This window comes from Lycium barbarum, chromosome 7 (assembly GCF_019175385.1).
Source record: "Lycium barbarum isolate Lr01 chromosome 7, ASM1917538v2, whole genome shotgun sequence".
NCBI lineage: Eukaryota > Viridiplantae > Streptophyta > Magnoliopsida > Solanales > Solanaceae > Lycium > Lycium barbarum.
The window spans coordinates 23636546-23656688 of record NC_083343.1 but is presented as its reverse complement, the minus strand read 5'-3'; the positions used below and the strand labels follow the sequence as shown (position 1 = coordinate 23656688).

The window sequence follows — 20143 nt, the reverse complement described above, 5'->3', positions numbered from 1 at the left end:
TTTTTGGCAAAAAATAATCGAACCTACATGACCAAAATTTTAGCCAATTTTTACATGCAGTTTAGTCATGTATAACTGAAGTGCAGACATACATGAAAAAATTAAACGGTTGCTAAATGGATTTGTTGTCATTTTGACAAATTAGGGTGTGTTTGGTACGATGGAAAATGTTTTCCAAGAAAATATTTTTTCTCAAAAAATAAATGGTTTCCCTACTCATTTTCTTGTGTTTGGTCCGCAAGTTGAAAAATGTCATTTTAAGAGCATTTGAATGTACTCAAACCAAAACACCATAAAGTTTTGAATTCAGAGTGCAGCTGGTGGTGGTGTAAAAAACAAAATAAAAACTTTTTTTAAAAAAAAAAATTGGTTTGGAGGGGTTGGGTTAAGAATTTTTTTTCCATTTTTTATAAAAAAATTATAAAAGTAAAATAAAATATATGAAAAAGAAAATTCGGAGGGGGAAGGGGTCGGTGTTGAAAGGTGGGGTGTGGGGGTTGTGAGGGTGGGTGGCTTAAGGTGCAGTGTGGGCATGGGGTGGTTGGGGTGTGGTGGCGTGGGGTGTGGTTTAGGGTGGTGGGTGGGGTAGGGTGGTGGGGGTTGGGTTTGTTAGTGGGGCTGAGGTGTACTGGATGGGTTGGAGAATGCATTGGTGTGGTGGAAAGTAGGGTGTGAGGGTTATGGGGATGGGTGACTTGAGGTGCAGTGTGGGGGTGGGGTGGTTGGGGTGTGGTGGCGTGGGGTGTGGTTTGGGGTGGTGGGTGGAGTAGGGCGGTGGGGATTGGGTTTGTTAGTGGGGCTGAGGCGTACTGGATGGGCTGGAGAATGCATTAGTGTAGTGGAAGGCATGGTGTGAGGGGTGTGGGGGTGGGTGACTTGAGGTGCAGTGTGGGGGTGGGGTGGTTGGGGTGTGGTGGCGTGGGGTGTGGTTTGGGGTGGTGGGTGGAGTGGGGTGGTGGGGGGAAGTGGGGGTTGGGTTTGTCAGTAGGGGTGAGACGTACTAAGTGGGTTGGAGAATGCGTTGGAGTGTTTTTATTAATTCAGAAAATGTCCCTCAAATTTTTATGGAAAACATTTTCCAAGTTATTAAGTGCAACCAACAAGAGAAATTAGGAAAGCATTTTCCGACATACCAAACACAGCCTTAATGATTGGAGTTTGTTTTTTATGATGCATGAAACTTATATTTCAATTTGAGCTTATTTGGAGTAGATTTGAGTATTGAATCGTGTGTTAAATTTTTGAAATTTGAATATATATATATATATATATATATATATATATATATATATATATATTCAAACACACATGACTAAAATTTTAGCCAATTTCTACATGTGCTTCAGTCACATGCAGGCTTACATGAAAAATTCAGACACACAGACTGAAAATTTAGCCAATTTTTACCTACACCTCAGTCAAAAAAGTCTGAAAAAGTAAAACAAGTTTGAGATTAGCTTTGGAAAATCAAGTAAAACTTCAGTAAAAAATGTCCGAAATTGGGTCTTGTAAGTCCACAACTTCAGTAAAAAATGTCTAAAGTTGACGTTGACAAGTCTACCAAACTTCAGTAAAAAATGTCCAAATTGGAGGTGCTGAGCAGATTCGAAGGTTGTTGAAGTTTTAAAGTTGAGATTCAAGTGCTAAACTCAATCTAGATCATTAGTTATTGCTGGGATTTGAAAATTGAGAAAGCATTTCGAACAACTGTTGAACCTTGAAAAAGCTTGAAGAACAAAAGAAATGGGTTTGTTGACATTCTTGGTTTTTGGCCAAATCAATTACTGTAGTTTGGTGATGATGTAGTTATGAAGTTGTAGTTGAAATTTGAGCTTGATTGGTGCGGATCTAATTGAGTTTTTGTTGAATTTTTAGACCCAAAAATAAAGAAAATGAAGAACATGCCTTTTTTTAAAGTTCTTGAAAATTAGTCTTTTGTAATGATAATTAGTTATGTGTACTAATTAATTGTAAAATTGTCCAATTAAATAAGGACATATGTCCATATTATTCATAAATTTAGCTCATTTTTTGTAACGACCCGTTTGGTCGTCATTACATTTCCAACCCTTTTGATCCCTTTCCGAGCTTTATTAGCTCGTATTTGACCCGCGGGGACCGTTGGCACCCTTCCCAAGGTCATCGGAGTTGGTTTTGGTAAGTTTTGTGGAAATTTGGCTTAAAAGCAAAAAATGGTTAACTCAAAGATGGCTTTTGGGAAAACGGACCTTTTTCGGGAATCCATCAATTCCGAGAGGTCCAGATGGTCTTTTAGAACTTATGTGCATATTCGGTTCGGTTCCCAATGCACTCGGGTGCATTTTGGGACTTGGGTTGGGAAGTTAGTTTTGAGGTATCGGGGGTTGATTTGGTCAACTGGACTGTCACGACCCAACTAGAGGGCCATGACGGGTACCCGGAGCTGGCTATCGAGCACCACTTATCATGCTAGCTATCACACTCGATCCGAGCAAATATAAATTCTCAGAGTAAAACTTACTATGAAATGATCACTGAACATCTCGGCAAAACATGCATAAATATATAAGCCCACGAAGAGATCATGAGACATCTACTACCCACACATATGTATCTACCAGCCTCTAACTGGAATATTGAAATCATAAGGACGGGACAGGACCCCAACTGCCCCGAATATGTACACAAAAGAATATGCAACTCCGGAGTAGTGGAGTGCTCATGTATGTCTGCTGAATAAGCTCCTAAGAATCCGGACCGTCTCCCTGTCTACCTGTGGGCATGAACACAACGTCCATAAAGAAAAGGGCGTCAGTACGAACAATGTACTGAGTATGTAAGGCATGTACAACAACATAATAAAGGACAAAAAGAGCATAAGATGGAGAGTAAACCTGTAACTGATTGGCTCTTAAGGCGAAATCATGCATGCTAGCTTTTATATTAAAATAATAATAATATCATATCATAGATATATACATATATAAGCTGTCCGACCATGTAGGTACGGTGTGATCATCATTAGCCCGCGTCCGGGGTAACCATCATTATACCACCCACTAGTGGTGTCTGCCCGGCCAACTAGGCACGGTGTAATTATCATCATAGCTGCCCACTATGCTTATCCTAGTGGTGTCTGCCCGGCCAACTAGGCACAGTGTAATTATCATCATATACATAACATAAAGCATGCATGAGAACTCAAGTAAAGGCTATAACTCTCTCAGAGTGACGTAAGGTCGGTAACCTCTGATTATATGATAGAACAAGCATCATCGCTACGTCTCACCTTGAAGGAACTAGTACCATGAGGTGAGACTTCAACAAGAAATGACATCAATGGGATCATAAGACTAAGACCATCAAGTTCATAATAACATCATGCTCATCATCTTTAGCTCATAAGAAACTCTTAAGAATCATAAACTTTCAGCTATTGGGGAATGTAAGAAGGTCATGGAAACATATAAGAGATAGTAATATAAGAGTTATGCCTTTTTGAAAGAAAGGTACTAGCCTTACATACCTTGCATCTTCTTAACGGCTAAACGTTCTCCTTCCAATCTCACAACTCTACATTCAAGAGAATTCGTACTAAATTAGATCGTTAAAAACATGCTTAAGTCTAATCTAAAGCGACTAAGAGCTAATGAAAATTGGGCAGCATTTCCTTTGTTTCGACAACTTTCTCCATATAATAACCAAATCCCAAATAGCAATAGCAACACCCATAATATCATAATCAATATATTTCTCAAGTTAAACATTGTTCATTTCTCAAATTCACTTTCAAAGTCATCCATAACCATGACTACAATACAATACCATACTCATTCTTCACATAATACTTCCTCAACAACATTAGCATCATTCATAACAAGATTATACTCATCTCATACTAATAATCATGACTCACATTAACTTACTACTCAAAATACCATTATTTCCATATTTGAGCTCATATTCTACTTTCTTCTCTAATCCAAGTCTTTCAACCACTCAATACTTTTAATAACATGAAATAGATGTAAAACTTACCTTTGATTATATAGGAATGATCTTTGGATGAAGATACTTCACTTGAGAAAACCCCAACTTCAATTCCAAAAGAAACCTTGACTTCCACAACCCTAGTGAGCACCCATATACTTGATTCTACTAATTCTTGGTGTTTAATATTTGATTTCTCTTGGATATGTGTTAATATGGTGTATGGAATATTCTAGAAGTTTCAAGAGCGATGGAGAAGATGAGAAATGAGAAATTAGAACTTGGGTCCACTTTTTATAAAAAAAATAAAAGCTGCCCGACATGGTTTATACGGACACTTATACGGTTCGTATAACTTATACGGTCCATATAAGTGACTGTATAATACCACCAGTGAGTGAAACTTCTCTGGACAGGTTATACGGACCCTTATACAGACCGTACAAGTTATACGGACCGTATAAGTGGTCGTATAACTCATATGTTTCCGAAATTGTTCCTGTCGCTTCGTTTGACTTCCAAACCTTGTGGAACCTTCTTGGTACTTGCATAATACTTCATTAACCATCTAGGGATCTTATAACTCCTCCTCAAGACGTTACTAACTCAACATTAGTTCAGTTGTTACCAAACCTTCCCGAACACAACTTATACTTCACTTTCTTCAACGAACTTAGATTCACCGATTCATATAGCTTCAAAATCTTGTAGTATGCATTCTAAGGCTATCAAGTAATCTCCTTAAGGTTATATGGACTCCATATTCTCCTTGAGCTCGTGTTAATCTATTCACAGCACCTCACCACGAAATGTCCGAGGTGTAACATTCTCCCCCCCCTTAGGAAAAGTCGTCCTCGAATGTTAAGCTCTCGGGGATTCTACAAAAATTTCACCAGAGTTTCCCCTATAATATGGCACTACCATCCTGTCACGACAACCTAAAATAACATCGCCTCATAGGGATACAACAACAACTGCAAGATAACATGGCCACACACGACCAAGAGCATCAAAAGAACGCATTACATACCTTACGACAATGGCATCTCATCGTGAACCTCTTCTGGTGATGGAAATAAATGCGGATATCTGGACTTCATATCTTCCTCTGCTTCCCAATTCATTTCCTCTCTATTGTTGTTTCTCCACGAAACTTTAACTGAGGCTACATCTTTGGTTCTGAGTTTCTGCACCTGCCTATCTAGTATGGCAATGGGTACTTCTTCGTAAGCCCGTTTTTCGGTAATTTGAACATCATCTACCAGCACAATTCTGGAAAGATCTCCAACACATTTATGGCGCATCAACACATGAAAAAATGGATAGAGTGATTCAAGTTCTGGAGGTAAATCTAGCTCATAAGCTACTTGGCCCACCTTGCGCCCAATGTTATAAGGTCCAATATATCGAGGACTAAGCTTGCCCTTCTTGCAGAATCTCATTACACCTAATACCCAATCATTAACCTGGAATTCCAAGTTTCATCGACGATTGTCCGCATTAGAATTCTAGCGACTTTGGGCTGTCAACAATCGATCTCTGATAAGCTTGATCATTTCCACCGCTTGCGGAATCAATTCTGGACCTATTAATTGTGTTTCTCCGATTTCAAACCACCCAATTAGCGATCTGCACTTTCTTCCGTATAGAGCCTCATATGGGGCCATCTGGATACTAGAATGATAACTGTTATTATATGCAAGTTCGATAATTGGCAGATGTTCATCCCAATTACCTCCGAAGTCTAATACACATGCCCGCAACATATCTTCCAAGGTCTGAATAGTACGTTCAGCTTGCCCATCAGTTTATGGATGGAATGTTGTGCTGAGTCTCACTTGAGTTCCCAAAGCGTCTTGAAAGGACTTGCAGAAATTAGCTGTAAATTGTGCCCCTCTATCTGTGATAATGGATACTAGAACACCATGAAGTCGCACTATCTTTTTAAGATATAACCTTGCATAATCTTCTGCTGGGTATCACTACAAGAAATCTGTCTTATTGTGGCGACTACTAGTGGCAAGTTTTTTCTCGCTGCTACATGTTTCTATTAGTAGAAACTCTTGTCGTCACAAAACCAATATACTATCTGTCGAAACTTTCATCTTGCTACTAAAACTAACTTTAGTAGCGACAGAAATCGCCACAAAAACTACTATAACATCCGTGGCAACATTTATCTTGCTACTGAATAACAACTTTTAGCAACAGTAAAATTGGCTACAAAAAATATTAAATCATTAGATTTACTATTGAGAATTGAATTCTCTGAAACTAATATATAACTACTAAAAACATCCAGTAGCATAACAAATTACAAAAGCATTTCCGAGCCGAATATCATAAATACTTTCATTACTTAAAAGTCAACTACAGATATACTATGGACATAGTACTTCGGTTCATTATATGCATATACATATGACCCAAAAAAGCAAAAACTTCCAACGTATATATATTACATATCATCAAACACTTCCATTGTATGCATATTACATATGATCAAAAACTTCCATTTTATGCATATTATATATGACCAAAAACTTGTATTGCACGCCTTTAAACTTTTCTTTGGTTTGCTCCATTGTTTAAGAACCTCGTCACTGTTATTAAAAAACATATAGGATCAGTTTGAAAATTATCATAATCCAATGCTAATAATAAAAAGGGTCACATAGAGCGCATAAGATTTAAAAAGTCAATGACATAATAGTTCCAGGAAGTGTGTCAAAAGAAAAAAAAAAAAAAAGAACCACCAATCAACCACAAAATCACAATTTAAAATACCATAGAGAAATCCCAACTGAAATAACCAAACCCCACAAGGATAAGTTTTTTTTTCTCTTTCTCTTTTCATTGTTATGAAATATTGAGAAGAAGAAAAAAATGGTGCAATAATGTCAATGGCAACCAAACTTTCAGCGTATTTCAACAACATTAAAGAAAGATATTTCTTGAAAATGTAGAGCCTTTGAACCATACACAGTTTCCATTAATAGAAGTAGAGGAACTTGTAAAAAGAGATTGCAAATTCCACAGTGTTGTAGTAGTTCTTTTTCAGTTTCATTAATAACAAGGGAAGAAGAAGTGGGGTTGATCAAGTTGGGAAAACAAAGAGGAAAATATGAAGTGGAGTGTTTTGTGAATGATGAGAATGGATGGAAAGTGAGAAGAATGATTGAAACTGGAGAAGAAATGAGGGAAGTTGCTTTTGTTCAAGCTGAAGCTTTTCATGAAGTTTTTGCAGATGCAACTAGTCATTTTGCTATTTTGAATGCAAGTTTGGGGCTCTTACCCAAACTGCAATTTTGAGCTGTACAAAATTCCCACTTTGGTAAATATACTGATAGTTACCAAAAAAAAAAAAAAAAAAAACTCCTAACAGTGAAGCTACAACCAACAATCATAGTTGAACATGATACCACTGATACTTTTTTTTGACAATGGTAACGTAACGATAAAATTGAGACTTTTTTTTTTTTTTTTTACAATGATAACGTAACGATGCCACTTATACTACTTGCTAGCAGCCAATAATCTTAGTACCAACTACACAAGCTTTTAACACCACTGACAACTACTAATTCAATTAACATATGCAAACTTCATAAATCACTAAATTAAGCTATATTTCTAGCTGCATATCAGAACTTCAACACTGTAGTATTTTTAGCTAGCCATCATCAATCATAGATACAATATTTCTACATTTTTAGCTTACAATCAAAGTAGGGAAGAAGGTATTGATACCACAAGACTATAAGTTTTGGTACAAAGTGATTTTTAACTTCAAATCACAAATCTAATTTTTTTAAAAAATGGTCTAACTTCTATGGGTGTGAATTTCAGAGCTACTTTTATTTCCATGCTATATTTTTAGGCCAAATACATGCCCAGCCCCCTAAACTTGTCATGAATTTCCATTTTGACACCTCAACTGAGGATGTTTCCTATTAGACACTCAAACAATCATCAAAGTGTCTACTGGACACAAAAAGCTGACATGGCATGTCTTGTGTTACTCACTCATATTTGAGCGGGTAAGGTAATATGGATCAGTTGACCTAAACTTTTCTTTTTCTGGTTATTTTGTCCCTCAACTTCATCTTCTTAAAGCAAACAAAAAATAATGTTGCCAAACTCAATCCTCTCCAATTTGATGCCCCTTTTCTGTCCAGCAAGTTACTACCATTCCGTCAAATCAATGTGTTTCATCACAACAGAGAATTTGTTTTCCTTTGTCTTTTCTCATTTGTTATGTATTTTTCTCTGTTCCTCACTTGAAAGACCCAAATTCATGAATTTGAAAAGTTTATCACTACACAACTAATAATTTTTTCTCAAAAAAAGATAAAATCAAAATAATTTTTTCATTCTTTCGGTATCCTCACTAGACAATGAGGACTGAAATATTTCTACTCTTTTGAAAGAACTAAATCAACAGATTTTAATTTTCCTTTCTCTAATCCTTGTTGAATAACGTAGAGTGGAAGAAAATATCATAATTATATAAAAAAAATAAGGTTTTCGGAAGAAAAGAAGCCATTTATAGTTAATAATAATAAACCAGTAATTTTTTCGAAATCGAATTAATCTGAGTACATATTATGAATAAATGTCAAATCCAAAGTTACATCTAGAATCCTTGACTTAAGGAGCATATCAGGAAAAAAAAAAGAGGAGTAAAACAATCTTATTCCCTTCCTTGAAAAATGTGATAACTAGAGAACGAGAAAAGGGGCAAATACAATATTAGGGGCACTACTTCTTTGCTGGAACGAGGGTAGGGGAGAAGAAGAGCCAAGGAGAGAGGAAGCTAGTGAGTCTAGTTGTGTGGAATTAGTCAATCCAAGGTGGATTATTTTTAATTGATATGTCTTTTTTTAATTGGTTATTCAGCCACATAAGCAGCATTTGAGCTTCACACAGTGATCTTTTGTTTGGGACTGAGTTTTTAGTGTTCAATAGACACATTTTGATGGTAGTTTGAGTGTCTAATAGAAAACATCCTCTGTTAAGCTGCCTAAATGGAAAATCATGTCAAGTTTAGGGGGCTATATAGGTATTTGGCCTATTTTTTACTATTTCATTGTGTTATGAATTTCAAAGCAGTAAAGAAAAAAGAAAAGTTCCAAACATCAGCGAAAGACTGATGCTATCTCCAACAACAACATAGACGTAAAAAAACTGCATATTTGAATCATTACTGCTCAGTAAATCACACTAAAATACCATAGCTGAGCAAGTCAAAGTTGGTGATTAATAAAAATACTCCTCAATTGCAAGAGCAAGAACAAGTACCTGTTGTATTCTAGTCATGAAAGCAGCTATTTGTTCTTGGAACATCTTGTCAAATTCTCCTTTCATGTGTGCACGTTCCTCTTTCAATTTGTTTTGCAAATCTTGTTCCATATCCCTTTTTAAGTCGATAGCCATTTGTTCATGTTCTTCTTGCAACTTCCGGTTAAGTTCTTCTTGCAACTTTCGGTCCATATCGGCTTGCATCTCTTGCCGCATAATTTCCATTGCAAAAGATACGCTGGCCTCTGTGTTCTCTTACTGCATTTGAGTCTTTCTAGGAGGCTTCTTTCCATATCCAAAACCACGCACATAGCCTGGTCTCTCACCAAGAATGGATGAATACATCTCTTCTCTAGTCATGGGATTCTCGACCTCTTCAGATTGTTGTTCAACAACAAGTTGATGAAGCTAGTCCTATATTTATGCATAACCGTTTAAACTAAAACATAATAAACATATCCAAAGTAGCAAGTAGTATGGTAGAAAAATAATAAGGCAGTGATAAAAGGGAGTTACATGAATTTGTTGGGATTTTGAATCCAACCACACCCGTTCTCCGTTATCATTCTTACGTGTATGTTGGATCTCCCACACTTTATCTGGTGTGTCCTTTTCTCTAGAAACAGGATCTCTCTTCAATATAGTTCAATCGGAAAATGTATAAGCAGATAAATATAAATAACAAAACAGTCTATGTAATAATAGGAGAACAACTGTATTCTTATCATAGATTCCTCTACTTCTGCAAAAGACTTTGTACCACAAGCATGCTTAGTTATTTGCTTTTCCCTATTTCTTTTGTTTCTTTCACTGACAATCTGCACTAAGCCAAGAGTTCAGGATATCTTTATTCAAGAGTAAACGCACTTGGTATTTCCTAACTTAAAAAAAACTGGTTATTAAGTTACCTTGAATTCTTCACTTCCAAAATACTTTACTAGGTATTTCTAGTCCTCCAACTAAACATCCTCAGGTCAATGAGACAATCTCTCTTCATCAGTAGCATAACGGAGGTAGTCAGTGTGCATTCAAGCTTTCCATGCTCTAAAAAGCCTTTGCATATTACTTATCACAAAGCCTTGCAACTTATGCTCTCGCAGTCCGCCACAAACTTCAAATTTGTTTTGAACACATTGTAACATTATATTTGATATCATAATCCTATGAATAAATCATGTAATCTAAAGGCAATAAATATTGAGAGTAATTTATTACCTTGACCCTCAACCACATTGCTTCTCCGTATTTCAAAACAATCTTTTGCCACTTCCCCTCTCAGAACGAGATAATGCTCCTCATGGTCAAACCAGAGTAATTGACAATATCTCTAGCCCCAGGACCCACAGCTCTATCAATGTCATCTGGAATCATTATTGTGATTTTGCCTCCATACCTAGTTTTTATATCTACTATTTTAGATTTATATTTCCCTCTTCCTTTGTTTTTATTGATGCGAGAAACTGCAAAGCAAAAAATAAATCATCACCACTGATTTTAACAAAAATCGAACTGAGAGGAAAGTATTAGTAAAATGAAATGAAAATTATAATAGAAGAGAGTATTTTTTTTACAGCTACTTGGTGAGTTCTAGAGTCTTAACTACACAACTACACTATGACCATATCAGCTCTAAAAGCCTAATTAGACAAGGGTATTTGCAGCTGCTTGGTGACTATCCTAGAATGTAGTGGAAAGGGCTAATGTTCAAGAATGATGCAAGGCCTAAAGCTAAATTCGTGATGTGGCTGCATCTGCATGGTGGTATGAGGACAAATGGCAGGTTGATTCTGAATGTACACTCTGCCAACTACAAAACGAAACTAGGGAGAACCTGTTTGTGTTGTGCGACTATACCAGGGCACTATAGAATAGAGTTATGCAATGGTTGGCCTGGACTTACACGGCTACTTATAACTGGGAGCAATATGTTCAATGGGCTGTCCAAAACAGCAAAGGGAAATCTCAAGATGGTACTTGCGGAAGTAGTTAATGCTATATGGCTTGAAAGAAATGCAAGAGTATTCGAGAAGAGAATGAGGCATTGGGAGGCCTTATCAAGAGAAGTTGCCTTTGTTTCATGTGTCAGAGCCTCAGCTGGGATCAGAACCAAAATGTAGCAACTACAATTCTAAAACAGGCTAGGAGTTCTTTTACCTTGTTTCTGGTGTTTGTGGCTTTAGATAACCAACTGTGGTAGTGTGGTTATGGATATGTAATGCTTCACTTTGGTGATTAATATAATGAAATTAGTTATTAAAAAAAGAGAATATTTTTTTTAAAACTAACCTGCACCATTTGAAGCCTATGGAGAGGGAAGTACACTTTCTTCTAGATTCCTTGATGATTGTGTCTCTGGAGAGGGCTACTTGATGTTTGTCTGGTCTGTATAGGTCCTTAAGTTGGGTTACTTTATTGTCCTGTCTCCAAATATGCCTCGTTAGTCTCTATTAGTTGTATTTGTGGTTGAGACATCGTTCCTGAACTTCCACATCCTCGAAAATTGCCATGTCCACGGCTCGTCCCACCTCTCACACTTTTACCTCGTCCAATTCCTTTCATTTCCTGCAATATCAAATAAAAAAGGATAAGTATCAGAATAAGAATTAAAGATGATAAAATATATAGCTACCTGTCCAAGAAAAATATCAATTCATAAAGCAAAGTATTAAATCAAGCAATAATAAAAATGGGGGACACTTTGCTAACAACTGTTATTTCATTGAGGAAATGTTAGAGTAAGCCCCTGATTCTACTTAACTACTGATTATATTTATAAAAATAAAGCTACAAGCATCTTGAATTAATTTCATGTCAGCCTAATAAGTACAAAAACACAGAGAGCTTCTCAAAACAAGATGACATCTAAATCATCAGTCTTTGCTTCTTAATTTCAAGAGTAATCACTGTCCTCTCCATCACTATCATCAAGTAACTCTTTTCATCATCTTCATTGTCTGATACATCTATATGATTGTCATTAATGAAATCATCTTCCTCATTTTCTTGGTCATTGGTACGCAAAATAGTTTGCGGTTCAACATCATCCCTCTGTAAAGCCACCTCAATATCAGTTTCTTGGTCATTGGTACGCAAAATATTACATTTAACTTCCTCTTGTTGATAAACTTCTTCATTTAATAATGCTTCATCTTCAATGTTAAGCATATTGAAAAGGTCGCGAGGATTTGTTTTTACAGCAACAAGCCAATCTTTATTGACCATGTCATTCAAGTAGAAGACTTGCTCAGACTGAGTTGCCAACACAAATGGCTCATTTGTATTCAAGGCACAATGAGTATTCACACTTGTAAAACCATATTTTTCAATCTTATATCCTCTTTCTAAGCGAGCCACATCCACCAATGACACTTGAATAGGTAAACTTTCCTGTTTCCCACATAAGAAAACTCGTAAATGTCCTCTAATACACCATAATACTCCTTATTAGAGTCTGAATCATTGCCTCTCACAAGAACTCCACTATTCTGCGTTTTTCTCACAAGTTCTTTTGTTTGAAATCTAAATCCATTCACCATAAATGTTGAATATCGATGCACCAATGGTTCAGGGCCGACAACTAAGCTTATGAACTCAGTATTTGCGTGTCCTTGTGCAGATAGTACAAATATCTGCATTAACAAACAATACCATTATGACCAATCTAACACCATGGGACAATTACACTAGTAGTAAAAGTGTCATTTAAGTAGACACCTACACGTGCACTAAACCAATCAAGAAACTCATTGTTACACATCCTATGAGATCTCAGTGAACCTTGGCTTTCAATCTCTCTCATGTATTCCCTACATTTTGTGTTAGTGAAGATTAATTAGATTATCTCAAAGTGAAATTATCTTGGAATTAATAAGAGACTTACTCTATGAATTGCGAAACCTCTTCACAATTTTGAAGCATATACATACATGCTTCGTTAAACTCATCATGAGGTAGCCTCTTGCTATCTGAAGCAGCACCTTTTGGTTGCCACATTTTTTAAAGATGGACATCTCATCCTCTGATCCAGATCCATCATCATTTCTAGTTGGTTTATTAAACTTGATTGAGATATTCTTTAAATATCGTGAGCAAAACGGGAGGCTTCGCCGATTACCCCCCGAATAGTACAAGATAGTTACCACCTATCATACGGCTTTCTAACTTCACTTCTTTTTCTGGTCATTCCGCAACTTGGTTGAGATATTCTTTAAATATCGTCAGCAAAACGTGAGGCTTTCCTCTGCCAAATAACCTTCTGCAATTGAACCTTCTAGACACCCTTTGTTGCGAACATATGACTTAAGTGTTCGCAAATACCTATATATAGATTTCTCATTAATATAGTTATAGATTATGACATTCTAAATATATGACATTTATATTATAGAACGACACATTACTTCTCAATAGGGTACATATCCCGATATTGAACTGGACCACCAAGCTTTGCCTCTCTTGCCAAGTGAATTGGCAAATGAATCATGACATCAAAGAATGCCGGAAGAAAAACCATTTCAAGTTTGCACAATATGATAGGAATTTCAGCCTCTAGGATATCAAGATCTTCAATTGTCAAGCCCTCAGAGTATAGATTCTTGAAAAATTTGCCTAAGTCTATAATTGGTTCACAGACTTCCTTAGGCAACAAACCACGTATAGCTACTGGGAAAATGTCTTGCAATAATACATGATGATCATGACACTTCAATCCATGTATCTTTTTCTCAAGTACGTTAACACACCTTGAAATGTTTGATGAAAAGGCATCTGGAACCTTCAAATTAGCTAAGAAATCACAGACCTTCAACTTCTCTTGTGGGGGCAATGCATAGCATGCCGCTGGTAACAAAATATTGTCCCCATCCTCAATTGGATGCAATTCTTGCTTGATTCCAAGGTCCACCAAATCATATCTACTTTTCAATGTGTCCTTTGTTTTTCTAACCATATTCATCACAGTTGATAAAATATTTTCGGACACATTTCTTTCTATGTGCATCACGTCAAGGTTATGATGTAACTTAAGACTCTTCCAATAAGGCAATTGAAAAAAGATACATTTCTTCCTCCAATTATAAGCATTAGCTTTTGCTTTTGCACTTTACTGTGAGTCACATTGCCCAAATTTTGTAATTGCATAAGTGCTTCATCACCTGTTAAAGGTCTGGATGCAACCCCCGTTTCCACTTTCCTATCAAATAACACCCTGTTTTACGCCATGGATGGTTCATGGGAAGGAAGCGACGATGACCCATATAACACAACTTATTACGTAAAGAAACTGATTGTGTGTCTTTATGGCAACAAGGACATGCAAGCTTGCCTTTGGTTGACCATCCTGAAAGATTCCCATATGCAGGAAAGTCATTAATCGTCCACATAAGAGCCGTACGCATAAGAAAATTAGATTTTGATTGTGCATCATAAGTCTCCACGCCGTCCCACAATTCTTTCAACTCTTCAATCATTGGTTGTAAGTATACATCAAATTCATTGCCTGGACACTTAGGGCCTGGAATAAGAAGTGTCATCATGAAATATGGATTTTTCATGCAATCTCATGGTGGCAAATTATATGTAACTAGTCGGATGGATGTCACAATACTTTATGAGCTACTTTCTTGCCTTTATATTCTTCTGACTTCCATCTAGACTTACCACACTTGGGACATGATTGAGCATTAACATAATTGCGCCAATGTAGAATACAATCATTCTGACATGCATCTATTTTGGTGTACCCCAATCCTAGGTCACGAAGAACTTTCTTCGCTTCATAAAAATATTTGGGTAAAAATGACCCCTCGGGAAGAACTTCTTTAAATAAGCTCAACAATTCATCCGTTGATTTGTTGCTCCAATGGTTAAGGCACTTCATGTGAAGTAACTTAACAACAAAAGACAACTTTAAGACATTTGTGCAACCAGGATAAAGTTCTGTCTGAGCATCTTCTAACAATTTGTAGAACTTTGTTGCATGCACATTTGGCTCTTCATTGCCCTCCGTAGAATTAGTATTATCCTCCACATTCATATATCCACAAGCATCATGAATCATTTCAGTAATATCATCCTCTTCAATGCTATCATCTTCTACTTCATCACTATATGTGTCATTAGAACTTTCAACTCTAACGAACACTTCTCCATGCAAGCCCCACACTTTATAAGAATCCCAGAAGCCCTTCCTCAACAAGTCTCCTCTTACGTCAAGACTTAGCTTGAACACGGTGTTCATACACCCTTTACACGGACATCGAATAATAGTGCTCACCCTGGGATGACTGAATGCCCAATTAAGAAATCCTTCTACTCCATCTCTATACCTTGGGTCAACTCTATTCCTAATATTCAACCAACTTTTATCCATTCCTATTTTTCAACAACAAAGGAACAGATTAATTAATTAGATTTTTCATAATGATAAACAGTGGAAAAGGATACGAAGGTGCATCAGCATTAGTGAGTGCATATGAACCTTCATATTTTAAAAAAAATTAATATATTTATAACTAAAACATACTTTAAATGAGAGGGGCATTATCATTATAACAAGAATAGTTGTGATTACTATAACTTATGAAGAATATTCAAATCACAAATGCTTGAATTCTTAATAATTGACTTGCTTCAAGAAATTAAAAGATAAACTAATCATCTTATAGATAATGGTAATACCCGAGCTCAAACATGTAAGAAGTTCATTGTCAATTGCTTTAAACCATAATATGTACTGTAATCCCAAAATCGAAAGAGAAAAAAATATCACACAATTATGAATTAGCATTTTGTAAAGTATGAACTCTAATGACTCTATTCAGAAAGTGTTTACTATCTTTCTGTATTTTGATCAAGCTATCAATGTTTGCATTTTCATCATTAGTTTGTTCAAATTATCTAGTGCAATACAATACACATACTGGTTTCATCCCCCAAAGTCCTAAACTAGCACATTTCATAACAAACTTTCATTTAATCAGAGTTATATGCTTAAAGGAGCAGAAGAATATTATACTATTTAAGAACTTGGTGTATTAATTTTGTTTATGACAAAACTTAGCTATATATATAAATCAACAGAAGAATTTTGTAGCTACATACATAAAGGATGAACTTACTAGTTATACAAATAAAGCACCAGAAAAGTAGTTTTTTTTTATTACAAAACAAAAAACTAAAAGTGTGTCCCAGAACTTTAACACATTTTAGAATGAGTTTAAGTTTTGTGCACTGTCCTGCTTACCTAAATTATATTCTAGTTTTTATGGTCGCCAAATTTATTTCCAAGTTTACTGTTAGCCAATTGTTTTTCCTTTTCCAGCTTTATTTACTAAAGTCTAACAGTTTTCATGAATTTCTATCGACATCCTCGTCAAATTCTTCAACCCCTCAACTGGAAAAGCAAATTCAATCTCAGATGAGAATATTTTCATATTCAATATATAAGCAATATGAATTCATAAGAACAATTCAAATCTTAGATGATATTGTAAACTGAAGCAGTAATATCAGTCACATCTCTTGAGAGACTATTCTTCCTAAGCAATTCGAGTTTTTAGAACACACACGAGCTACAATTTTTCAAAGATCCTGCTACTTCTAACTTAAAACTTTAGATATCTTAATTTTTTTACCATAATAAAAATGACAAATGAATCCAGTAACATGAAGGCCCAAAAATATAATAAAACTCAACAGGCAATATACTCTCCTCAGGCTTAGCTACATCGAACATTAGGTATATGAAATTTGTCTTGATTAAGCATCACTCTTGCACTAAATTTCTTTAGGTTTGAAACTATACCTTTACCACAAGATTTAAAAAAACCTTTCAAATTGTTTTTGAAAGTTTGCGTTATCTATTTCATTATTATAATTTACAGGGGTTGATCTCTTTAGTATTACCCAAAAATTATATTCTGTTGAAATAGATAGCAGGGATGGAGGGTCTAAAGGAGAAAAAAGAAGTTGACGGGATGGAAAGCCAGAGAAAATGGCTGATAGATAGCATGATTTGAGAGAGCAATAATAATGGAGGAGCAGTTGAATTTTAGAAAAAAGAAAAAAAGGTGGAAAGGTTCGTAACCTGCTGTAGGAGGTCAAAATAACCTAATAGTGTAAAAAAATTGTTACACTGACGGTGCACAAAACTTAAGCTCTTTTAGAATTTGAATGAACTCTAATAAGATTAGATTGAAATTGATTAATGTCAAGGATAACTGAATACACACAACCGATTCAACTAGAATTAAAGATAAATCTGAATTAACTTATCCATTCAAATAGTGAATCACCTATAAAATTCATGTCCAAAATCAGAACTAAGGACTAAGCAATTTCGATCCTTAAATATGTAATAGAGAATTACAGCATCTTGAAAGAGAGATAGGTAAAGCTAATTCAGTGATTTATGAAGAGAAAAGAGCTTAATTTAGGTGAAATTTACATGGGTTTTGAAGTATTGATTATATTTTTTCTTGAAAGAGAGATGGGTATAGTTGGAGCAAAAAATCAACCTTTAACTCACCTTGACTAGAATCTTTAAGTTTTGAGCATGACCAATAAAGGGAAAGATATAATTCTTAACAATCAAACTAAGCGAAATCATTATTCATAACAACAAAAATCAAGAAGTCATATACTGCTATTCCCATCTTTCCTCACAAAACAGAAATGGCCACAAAAAGGCCAGAAACCACAAAAGACATAAAATTTACTGACCAAACTCAATCAATCATCCAACCAAGAAAAAACCCAAGCTAAAAGTGAAGCAAAAAAAATCCAAATTTCATCCAAGATTCTGCGTTTAACTCACCTTGCATTTTTTCTGAAGGAAACACATCTGGAATCTTGAAGTTTTTAGCATGACCAAATAAAGGGAAAGAGAGAATTTTTAACAACCAAACTCAAGCAAAATCATTATACATAACAAGGCTCACATCAAGTGGTATTAGTTCAACCAAAATCATAATTTTAATAAACAACAATCAAGAATTCACATACTCACATCAAGTGTTTGATTCTTTGCTTCAAGATTCACCTTTAAATCACCGAATTTGCTTTACCCATCTCTCTTTCAAGAAAAAACATACTCAATACTTCAAAACCCATGTAAATTTAACATAAATTAAGCTCTTTTCTCTGCATAAATCACTGAATTATCTTTACTCATCTCTCTTTCAAGAAAAAATGTACTCAATACTTCAAAATCAAGTAAATTTAACCTAAATTAACCCCTTTTCTCTGCATAAATCACCCAATTCAAGCTACCCAATGTAATATGAACACAAAATCACAATAACAACATCAAAAGGTCTAAAATTTCAAAAAGAAACTTCCAGTTAGGGGATAACACAAAAATACTATCAAGACCAAGAATCGACAAAATACGAAAAACAAAAATTAGTGATGAGAGTCGATAAACATGAACAACTTACCCTCAAAGTGATTTCAAGCTTCAAACCTTCAAATGGGTTAACCTTACAGTGAATATTTAGGCTTTGAACTCTCTCCCTTCCCCCTTCAACTTTAGATAACTCAGATTCCTATAAATTATCAAATGGGTTAAACAAATTTGAGATGAAATCTAAAAAATTATATGACCAAAACGAAAAACATACCTGATGGAGTCACAATTTCTAGTTAGAGTTTTTGGGTCTCCAAAATATGGCTCAAATTTTATGGAACGAGCATAGGGAATTGGAAGATTTGAAGAAATTTTGTGGTATGAGTAGAGAGAAATGGAGAAAAGGATTTTTTTTCTAGAGAAATGGAGGACTGAATGCGTATAAGCTTTCTTTGTTCTTTTAATGAATAATTTTCTTCTATTTTCTTTTTATTTTAAAATTAAATTAATTCGATTATTAGAGGCGACCAGGTTGCCACAAATTGGTATTTAGTGGCGACTATTTACAAGTCGCCACTAAAAATTTGGAGCGGTAGCAGGAACTGAAATTTTAGAATTAGTGACACATATTAGTGGCGACCTAAGAAAAGTCGCCATTAAAAACTTTGTTTCTGTAGCAACAATGTGTGTCGCCCCTGGATATGTCACTTCTGTAACAATAAATAAGGTCGCCACTAAATGTCGCCACAATAAGTCATGTTTCTTGTAGTGTATGTAGTTCTGACTGGAAGAAAATGAGCTGATTTCGTGATTCTGTCAACAATTACCCATATGGAGTCATACTTACACTGAGAAAGAGGTAAGCCTACAATAAAATCCATATTGATCACTTCCCATTTCCAGATTGGAATTTCCATAGCTTGCAACAATCCTCCTGGCTTTTGATGCTCAATTTTTACTTGTTGACAATTTGGACATTGAGCTACAAACTTTGCTATATTTTCTTCATTCCATCCCACCAATACATTGACTTGAGGTCATGGTACATCTTTGTCGCGCCTGGATGAACGGAATAATGGGAGTAATGGGCTTCTTCCAGAATCTGGTAGCGTAATCTTGCAACGTTTGGAACACATAGCCTGCTTCGGTACCTGAGAATCCCATCTACAAAAATCTCAAATGGTGACTTTTCCTTCCGGAGAAGTGTATCTCTGTAATGACTCAACTTAGGGTCTTCATATTGGCGCTTTTTCACTTCCATATCTAAAGATGAAACAGCTGGGTTGTGAATATCAACTCCTGCATTGCCTGAATCCATTAAACGAACTCCTAGGCTAGCTAGCTGGTGGAGCTCATGAACTAATTCCTTTTTTCCCGACTGAACATCACATAAACTGCCCATAGATTTACGGCTAAGCGCATCGGCTACCGTACTCTCCTTTCCGGGATGATATAGAATACTTACATCATAGTCTTTCTGTAGTTCTAACCATCGCCTTTGCCGTAAATTCAACTCCTTCTATTTGA

At 35.7% G+C, this 20143-nt stretch overlaps 1 protein-coding gene across 13 annotated transcripts; it reads right to left on the bottom strand.

The window, feature by feature from the left end:
* Window positions 1-2526: 2526 nt before the first annotated feature.
* On the bottom strand, window positions 2527-19058 carry LOC132603299 (uncharacterized). Of its 13 annotated transcripts, XR_009568091.1 has the most exons (9): window positions 18891-19058; window positions 18708-18815; window positions 11557-11832; window positions 10486-10730; window positions 10179-10381; window positions 10031-10088; window positions 9787-9903; window positions 9271-9684; window positions 6269-6572 (listed from the first exon to the last, which is right to left on the bottom strand). XR_009568091.1 is itself a non-coding variant. In XM_060316296.1 (3 exons), the coding sequence occupies exon 3, from the start codon at window positions 15638-15640 to the stop codon at window positions 14867-14869; it is 774 nt and encodes a 257-aa protein (XP_060172279.1). In that variant the 5' UTR covers window positions 15641-15642; window positions 18708-18815; window positions 18891-19058; the 3' UTR covers window positions 14392-14866. The 13 variants fall into 13 exon arrangements, 2 of the variants coding, with proteins under 2 accessions (XP_060172279.1, XP_060172280.1); XR_009568090.1 differs by having other exon boundaries at window positions 6268-6572; window positions 10031-10381; XR_009568089.1 differs by having other exon boundaries at window positions 6268-6572; window positions 9787-10088.
* Window positions 19059-20143: the final 1085 nt, after the last annotated feature.